Source organism: Cebus imitator, unplaced genomic scaffold, assembly GCF_001604975.1.
Source record: "Cebus imitator isolate Cc_AM_T3 unplaced genomic scaffold, Cebus_imitator-1.0 Scaffold234, whole genome shotgun sequence".
Classification (NCBI taxonomy): Eukaryota; Metazoa; Chordata; class Mammalia; order Primates; family Cebidae; genus Cebus; species Cebus imitator.
This window is the reverse complement of record NW_016107549.1, coordinates 2385887-2395442: the sequence shown is the minus strand read 5'-3', so window position 1 is coordinate 2395442 and position 9556 is coordinate 2385887. Positions and strand designations below refer to the sequence as shown.

Genomic DNA, 9556 nt, shown 5'->3' with positions numbered 1-9556 from the left:
TCCTGCCTCAGCCTCCTGAGTAGCTGGGATTACAGGCACCCACCACCACGCCCAGCTAGTTTTGTATTTTTATTAGAGATGGGTTTTCTCCAAGTTGGTCAGGCTGGTCTTGAACTCCCAACCTCAAGTGATCCGCCTGCCTTGGCCTCCCAAAGTGCTGGGATTACAGGCACGAGCCACCACGCCCAGCCTAATTTTTATATTTTTAGTAGAGATGGGGTTTCACCATGTTGGCTAGGATGGTCTTGATCTCTTGACCTTGTGATCTGCGCGCCTCAGCCTCCCAAAGTGTTGGCATTACGGGCATGAGCCACTGCACCCGGCCGTTGGGTTTCAATTCTATGGAAGCCTGCAGAATTATTCAAATAACCATTCTCATTCTCCCATGGGAACAAGGGATAATCTTACCCTCTTGATGCTACAGTGTGCCACTCAAAAATATTCATGATCATAGATTCAGGAAAGATTCTATGATGTGACAATACAAGCACTACAAACAAAGAAAAAGTATTTAATTTAGACTGCATTTAAATTTTAAACTTTTGTGTTTCAAAGGATACCACACTGGTAAGACATTGAAAAGCATATGGCCATGCCAGCCTCAATGCACCTGATCTTTTTTTATATCATTTCCTAACCAGGATTGGGTCTCGTTATTACTTGCATGAGGGTAATACTGGGAATACCGTGTGCTGTATACTTGCTTTTTCTCTTTTCATTTTTCTTTTGTTGGTGGTTTGGAATTTCACCCTGTCTCGCAGGCTGGAGGGCAGTGGTGTGATCTTGGCTCACTGCAACCTCCACCTCCTAGGTTCAAGTGATTCTCCTGCCTCAGGCTCCCGAATAGCTGGGACTACAGGTATGTGCCACCAGACCTGGCTAATTTTCATATTTTTAGTAGAGACGGGGTTTCATCATATTGGTCAGACTGGTCTTGAACTCCTGACCTTGTTATCCGCCCTTCCCGGCCTCCCAAAGTGCTGGAATTACAGGCGTGAGCCACTACGCCCAGCCCTGCACCCCTCTTTTTTTTTGAGATGGAGTTTTGCTCATGTTGCCCAGGCTGGAATGCAATCGTGCGATCTCGGCTCATCGCAACCTTCGCCTCCTGGGTTCAAGTGATTCTCCTGCCTTAGCCTCCTGAGTAGCTGGGATTACAGGCACCTGCCACCATGCCCTGCTAATTTTCTATTTTTAGTAGAGACTGGGTTTCTCCATGTTGGTCAGGCTGGTCTCGAACTCCCGACCTCAGGCGATCTGCCCACCTCAGCCTCCCAAAGTGCTGGGATTACAGGCATGAGCCACCCCACCCAGCTGCTGTATACTTTAAGAAAAGAGGCTGAGTGCAGTGGCTTATACCTCTAATCCCAGCACTTTGAGAGGCTCAGGTGGGTGGATTGCTTGAACTCAGGAGTTCAAGACTGGCCTGAAGAACATGGTGAAATCCCGCCTCTACCAAAAATACAAAAAATTACCGGGGTATGGTGGTGCACACCTTTGGTCCCAGCTGCTCTTGAGGCTGAGGTTAGGAGGGTCATTTGAGCTTGGGAGGTGGAAATTGCAGAAACCAAGGTGACGTCACTATATCCCACCGTGGGTAACAGAACGAGACAATGTCTCGAAAGAGGGAAGAGAAACTTGATGAATTATCATGGATTGAGGAAATGGAACTCGATTGGGTATCAAGTTTTGGGGGGATTCTCCCTGAACTCCTTTAGAAGGATTTTTGATGAAATTGGGCTCTGCAGGAGAAGGATAAAACCTAGTTAGGAAGAGGGCTCTGAGCAGCCTGACTCATGTTTGGTAAAGGAAGGAAGAAGTCCGTAAGACTCCTGCTGTTGGCTCTTTTTAGGGATGACAATCCCTAAATATTTGGTTCCCTTGCTGTATTCCAAAACACCCACTTTCCCTCTCTAAAGGACGTCTTCAATTATGCATCCACCCTGACATTTTTGAAAGAGCTGTGGTATTTTGTTTTTATTTTCCCACAGAGCCATACATGACTGTATTTAAAATTTTATTACATTAATGATGAATACTTTTCATGAGAGGGAAACACTCAGTAACTACCCAAAATTACATTGTTCACCTAGGTTGGGCGTGGTATTTGTTTCATGCTTATAATCCCAGCACTTTGGGAGGCTGAGGTGGGTGGATCACAAGATCATGGGGCGTAGCCAAGAGACCAGCCTGGCCAACATGGTGAAACCCCATCTCTACTAAAAATACAAAAATTAGCCCGGCATAGTGGCGGGTGCTACTCGGGAGGCTGAGGGAGAATTGCTTGAACCTGGGAAGCAGAGGTTGTAGTGAGCTGCGATCACGCCATTGCACTCCAGCCTGGGCGACAGAGTGAGACTCTGACTCAAAAAAATAAGTGCATCTAATATTTCCTGATGTTAAGCACCTTTTAATGTGCCTTGTGATCATTTGGATGTATCTTGGAGAAATGTTATTGGAATACAGTGAGTCTCGCTCTCTTGCCTAGGCTGGAGTGCAGTGACACGACCTTGGTTCACTGCAATCTCCACCTCCCAAGGGGCTGGGATTACAGGTGCCTACCATCACGCCCAGCTAATTTTTGTATTTTTAGCAGAGACGGGATTTCACCATGTTGCCCAGGCTGGTCTTGAGCTCCTGGCCTCGAGTAATTTGCCCTCCCCAACCTCCAAAAGTGCTGGGATTACAGGCATGAGCCACCAAGCCTGTCCACAAAAAAGTTTTTATGTTTGATAAAAGCTTGTGTTTTCATTGAGATTGGGCGCCCTGCCTAGGCACAACGCCTCACGCCTGTAATCTCAGCACTTTGGGATGCCGAGGTGGGCAGATCATAAGGTCAAGAGTTCGAGACCAAGCAGGCCAACATGGTGAAACCCCCATTACTACTAAAAATACAAATATTAGCTGGGCCCTGGTGGTGGGCACCTGTAATCTCACCTACTTGGGAGGCTGAGGCAGGAGAGTCACTTGAACCCAGGAGGTGGAAGTTGCAGTAAGCTGAGACCATGCTACTGCATTCCAACATGGGCGACAGAGTGAGACTCTGTCTCAAAAAAAAAAAAAAAAACCCAAAACTGGGCACCCTGGGGCTTTTACCTCTCAACCTTGTTGACATCCAACTTTAAGCAATTCAATGACAATGTAGCTTTACTACCTAAGCAGTAATTCCCAGAATCGTTTCTTCTAATAAGTTTGTTTTTTCATTTTTGTTTTTGTCTTTTTAGTTATTTGTAACTGTCTTATCAGTTAGATTGATGCACCCCCTCATAAAATCTACTTTTTGGTTTGTTTCTGTCACTGGAATTAGAACAAAAATCTACTTTCTAGCTATCATCAAAGTTTAAACTTGGGAACAGACATTTTCAAGGATATACAGCCTCAAGACTGCTTATGTTAACTTTTTTCTGCATGTGAATTCGTAGGACTTTGTTGCAGCAGTGCTACAGACCCACGCTACAAACAGACATTAGGGGCAACCCCGAGACAGCACAACTTCCTATATGGATTCACCAGAAATTTGCACATTTTCCTGTACTGCTGTTGCTTTACCCCATGGTTAAGTTGTAGCATCAGAATTGCTTTATGGAAGAAAGTGAATATAGGCACAAAGTAACGTCTGATGACCAAGTCATGAAATCTTTGGAGTCCACAGCATCGTGAGAACCTCTTAGGAATAGGATATAGATGCCCAGTGCTATCAGTCTCACCCATCCTTCTCTGTACATGTGTGATGTTTTAGGACTCTCTGGCCTTTGAGGATGTGGCTGTGAACTTCACCTCAGAAGAGTGGGCTTTGCTGGATCCTTCCCAGAAGACTCTGTACCAAGAAGTGATGCAAGAAACCTTGAGGAACCTGGCCTCTATAGGTAAGGGTGACAGTATTAGTTCCCTCAGTGAATTAGAGAAGTGTTTCTCTTTCATCCTTGCTATTGACTAATTTGGAATATGGACGGGCAATACTTTGATGAATAAATGAGGCATGTTTCAGTGTATCATGAACATAGAATCAAATAATTATTTCATAATTTTATACTAATTCAGGCCTATGCATCTGTGTATGTATTTCAGGGAAGAAATGGAAAGACCAGAACATTGAAAATGAGTACAAAAATTTCAGGAGCAACCTAAGGTAATCTGCATTCACAAGACAAAGCAGTGTCTCTAGAAAATTTTAGAACGGGAGGAAATATTAAAAAGAAGGAAACAGACAAAGAAGCTGAGTTCCAATGTATTGTTCGTAGAGTATTTTCTCTAAAAACCTGCATTTATTTGTGATATAGGCTGGACACCATGACATATGTCTATAATCAGCCCCTTGGGAGGTTCAGACCAGAGGATTGCTTGAGCCCAAGAATTTGAGGCTGCACTGAGCCATGATGACATCATTGGACTGTAGCCTGGGAAACAGGGCAAGAGTCTCACTCAGAAACAAAATTAAACACAAAGAGGTTTTGTAGGCTGGGTGCGGTGGCTCATGCCTGTAATCCCAGCACTTTGGGAGGCTGAGGTGGGTGGTTCACAAGGTCAACAGATCAAGACCATCCTGGTCAACATGGTGAAACCACGTCTCTACTAAAAATACAAAAAATTAGCTGGGCATGGTGGTGCGTGCCTGTAGTCCCAGCTACTCAGGAGGCTGAGGCAGGAGAATTGCCTGAACCCAGGAGGCGGAGGTTGCGGTGAGCCAAGATCGCACCATTGCACTCCAGCCTGGGTAACAAGAGCGAAGCTCCATCTCAAAAAAAAAAAAAAACAGAGGTTTTGTATTTGTACAGTCGTTCACATGGAAATAGTATTAAGCCCCACATCACTATTTTTTGATAATAGATATGACTGGGCCATTGTGTAGAGCATGTGGTCCATTCATGTTCAAACAATTCATACAGGGTAGAAAGCCTACACTTTGCTGGACAATGTTAAAAATGCAAGTGTAATACTTGTGAATGAATATAAAATCACTGATAAAGTAACTGATTAAATGTGCTTTTGATTTTTCACAGAAGTCTTATGGAAGAGAGACTCTTTGAAAGCGAAGGTCATCAGCGTGGAGAAATTTTGACCCAGGTTCCAGATGACATGCTGAAGAAGAAAACTCCTGGAGTAGAATCATGTGAAAGGAATGTGTGTGAGGTTGGCATGGGTCGTTTATCCCTTAATAAGCACACCAGAGCTGACACTGGACACAAGCCATATAAGTATCAGGAATATGGACAGAAGCCATATAAATGTGCATACTGTAAGAAAGTCTTCAGCCATCTCCCCCACTTTCACAGACATTTAATTGGTCACACTGGAGAAAAACCTTATAAATGTAAGGATTCTGGGAAGCCATTTAGTTTTCCCATTTCTTTTCATAAACATAAAAGAGCTCACTCGGGAAAAAACCCCTATGAATGTAAACAATCTGGAAAAACATTTGGATGTGCCTCAGAACTTCAAATGCATGGAAGAACTCACAGTGTAGAGAAACCTTGTGAATGTAAGAAATGTGAAAAAGCATTTAATAACTTATCTTCTTTTCAAATACATGAAAGAATGTACAGAGGAGGGAAGCATCATTTATGTAAGGATTCTGGGAAGACATACCATTTTTTTGGTTTCTATCATAGACATAAAATGCCTTACACTGGTAGGAAATTTTATAGATGTAAGAAATGTGGGAAAGCCTTTATTAGTTTCTGTACCTTTCGATACCATCAAAGAACTCACACTAAACAGAAACCATATGCGTGGAAACAATGTGGGAAAGCTTATATTTCTTATACTTCTTTTCGATACCATCAATTGAGTCACACTGGAGCAAGACGCTATGAGTGTAAGCAGTGTGGCAAAGGCTTCAATTTGCCCAGTTCCATTCGATACTATGAAATGTCTCACACTGGAGAGAAACCCTATGAATGTAAGCAATGTGGGAAAACTTTCAGATGTGCCTCAAGCCTCCGAATACATGGAAGGACTCACACTGGGGAGAAACCCTATGAATGTAAACAGTGTGGTAAAGCTTATCATTATTGGAGTGGCCTTCAAATACATGAACTAACTCATATTGGGAAAAAGCCTTATGAATGTAAGGAATGTGGGAAATCGTTCTACCATTCTGGTTCCTTTCTAAATCATAAAAGGATTCACACTAGGGAGAAGCCTTATGAATGCAAGGAATGTGGGAAAGCATTTGATAATCCCATAGCCTTTCAAAAACATGAAGGGAGTCACAGAAAAGAGAAGAGTTATGAATGTGAGCAATGTGGGAAGGTATTTGGTTTTTCCAGTTCCCTTCAGAGACATGAAAGGACACACATACGTGAAAAACACTATGAACATAAAAAACATGGGAAAGGATTTTTTCGTAGAAGCTCTCCTAGACACATGAAGATAGACACTGGAGAGATACTTCATAAATGTAAGATATGTGGAAAAGTCTTTCATTCTCACAGTTCATTTCAAACACATGAAAGATCTCACACTAGAGAAAAACGCTATAAATGCAAGCAGTGTGGGAAAGCCTTCATTTATTTCAATCCCTTTCAACGTCATCAAAGGAATCACACTGGAGAGAAGCCCTATGAGTGTAAGCAGTGTGGTAAAGTCTATATTTCTTCCACAGCTTTTCAATATCATGTATTGAGTCACAGTGGAGCAAAACGCTATAAGTGTAAGCAATGTGGCAAAGGCTTTAATTTGCCCAGTTCCATTCGATACCATGAAATGACTCACACTGGAGAGAAACCCTATAAGTGTAAGCAATGTGGGAGAGCTTTCAGATCTCCCTCACACCTTCAAACACATGGAAGGACTCACACTGGGGAGAAACCCTATGAATGTAAACAGTGTGGTAAAGTCTATCGTTACTGGAGTGGTCTTCGAATACATGAACTAACTCATATTGGAAAAAAGCCTTATGAATTTAAGGACCGTGGGAAATCATTCTATAGTTCTGATTTCTTTCTGAATCATAAAAGGGTCCACACTAGAATCAAGACATATGAATGCAAGGAATGTGGCAAAACATTTGATAATCCCACATCTTTTAAAAAACATGAAGGGAGTCACAGAAAAGTGAAGACTTATGAATGTAAGGAATGTGGGAAGGTATTTGGTTTTTCCAGTTCCCTTAGAAGACATGAAAGGACACACATAGGTGAAAAACACTGTAAACATAAACAACATGGGAAAGGAGTTTCTCATCTTAGAAGCTTTCCCAGACAAACGAATATGTATACTGGAGAGAGACCCCATAAATGTAAGATATGTGGGAAAGTCTTTCATTCTCCCCGTTCATTCCAAACACATGAAAAATCGCACACTAGAGAGAAATGCTATAAACCCCATAAATGCAAGCAATGTGGGAAAGCCTTTATTTATTTCAGTGCCTTTCAACGTCATCAAAGGAGTCACACTGGAAAGAAGCCCCATGAGTGTAAGCAATGTGGGAAAGGCTATGTTTCTCTTGCTTCTTTTCGATCTCATCAGTTGAATCACACTGGAGCGAAACTCTATGAGTGTAAGCAGTGTGGCAAAGGCTTCAATTTGTCCAGTTCCATTCGATATCATGAAATGACTCATACTGGAGAGAAACCCTATGAGTGTAAGCGATGTGGGAGAGCTTTCAGATGTGCCTCAAGCCTCCGAATACATGGAAGGATTCACACTGGGGAGAAACCCTATGAATGTAAACAGTGTGGTAAAGTCTATCGTTATTGGAGTGGCCTTCGAATACATGAACTAACTCATATTGGAAAAAAGTCTTATGAATGTAAGGAATGTGGGAAATGGTTCTACAGTTCCGGTACCTTTCTAAATCATAAAAGGATCCACACTAGGGAGAAGGCTTATGAATGCAAGGAATGTGGGAGGGTATTCAGTTTTTCTAGTGCCCTTCGAAGACATGAAAGGACACACACTGGTGAAAAGCCCTATGAATAAACAATGTGGGAAAGGATTTTTCATATCTTCCATGGAGCTTTGAATGCATGAAAAGACACACTACAGAGAAATCCTAAATATAAGGGGTATATGAAATCATTTAGTAATTTATCTTCCTTTTACATGGAAGGATGCACACTGGAAAGAAGCAATATGAATGTAAGAATTGTTGGAAAGCCTTCACATCTGCCAAGAGCCTTCAAAATCATGGAAGGACACACACTGAAGAGAAACCATGTGAATGCAAACAGTGTGGCGAAGCTTTCATTTGTTCCAGTTCCTGTCAGAGACATGAAGAGATACATTCTGTTAATATACATTCAATTATCCCAGTCCCTTTGAAACACAGAAAAAGAGTAGGAAAGGACCTCTGAGATAATTGATTTCTGAGTTGAGAAGAGCTACCTCTGAAGGGACAATTAAATTGATGTATTTAGATGGTTCTGATACAATTCACCAATAGCCAATCTTAATGAGATTTCATTAAACAGCACCTTGAAAAAATGCACTACAAAAAAAAAAAATGGATATCATAGGTACAGACAAGGGAGATATCAGTCACATATTAGAGGAACCACACAGGGCAGTGTGTGGCCACCTGCTTCAGCCCATTTTTCCTGATTCTTCTGCTTGCAAATTAAGAGTATTCTCCAAATCCCTTGACTTTGCTTTTCTCAGAGTTGTAGTTCTCTAGAGATGTTGCCAGATGCTTCACATTAAAGGTACATTTCCAGTTGGCATTTTAAAATTTTATGTGTTAGAAATTGATTACCAGAGAACTAATGCAAACTGTCATGGTTGGAAATACTCTGATGCTGAACTCCCTAATCTATTCATTGAGTTAAGGTCTATACTCTGTTGCAAGTATTGGTTTTTTTTTTTTTGAGACAGAGTCTTGTTCTGTCACCAGGCGCCAGGCTGGAGTGCAGTGGCCCAATCTCGGCTCATGGCAACCTCTGTCTCCCAGGTTCAAGCAATTCTTCTGCCTCAGCCTCCCGAGTAGCTGGGACTACAGGCGCGCGCCAGCACACCCAGCTGATTTTTGTATTTTGGTAGAAACGGGGTTTCACCATGTTGGTCAGGATGATCTCGATCTCTTGACCTCATGATCCACCTGCCTTGGCCTCCCAGAGTACTGGGATTACAGGCGTGAGCCACTGCGCCCGGCCTGCAAGCATTGTTCTGCTGGCAGTGACTCTGTTCTCAATTCATTCTGACAATTAACTATACTGCCCTGAAAACCAACTAGTGATGGGAACTTGTTTCTCTCCTGCATTGTGTAGTGACTGGTGTCACCCAGGACTTTGATGTGAGAAAAAGCACCTTGCCCTTATCTGGGAATTTTGAGTGATTTTTTTTTTTTTTTGTAATGCCTCAGTTTATTTTTATTTATGGTTGATTATATGTGATTAAGAACACTTGCTATTTATGTCTGACCCCACAAATCAGTTGCAACAGCACCAAGTTTTATGTAAGAGGTGTAGTAATTACAAATGTGAACCTAAGTTACATTCTCTTTACATGTCTCCCTTTCTATAGGCCTCTTAAACCTTTAACTTAAGGTATATGTCAGACCATGGTCAAAGTAATACAAAAAAGGTATATACAAAAATTGTTTTAACTCCAAAAGGTG

The 9556-nt window shown here is 42.1% G+C and overlaps 1 protein-coding gene across 1 annotated transcript; it reads left to right on the top strand.

Moving 5' to 3' along the window:
* Positions 1-1613: 1613 nt before the first annotated feature.
* LOC108282059 (zinc finger protein 433-like) lies at positions 1614-8656 on the top strand. The gene is made up of 4 exons (XM_037727517.1): positions 1614-1679; positions 3740-3866; positions 4069-4129; positions 5001-8656. The coding sequence occupies exons 1-4, from the start codon at positions 1614-1616 to the stop codon at positions 7921-7923; spliced, it is 3177 nt and encodes a 1058-aa protein (XP_037583445.1). The 3' UTR covers positions 7924-8656.
* The last annotated feature ends 900 nt before the right edge of the window (positions 8657-9556 follow it).

Bases quoted from the DNA above. Each gene is read 5' to 3' on its own strand.
- LOC108282059 (XM_037727517.1), top strand. From the start codon at position 1,614: ATGTCTCGAAAGAGGGAAGAGAAACTTGATGAATTATCATGGATTGAG. The intron at 3,867-4,068 runs GTAAGGGTGACA...TATGTATTTCAG, and splicing joins GAGGAACCTGGCCTCTATAG to GGAAGAAATGGAAAGACCAG. The intron at 4,130-5,000 runs GTAATCTGCATT...GATTTTTCACAG, and splicing joins AATTTCAGGAGCAACCTAAG to AAGTCTTATGGAAGAGAGAC.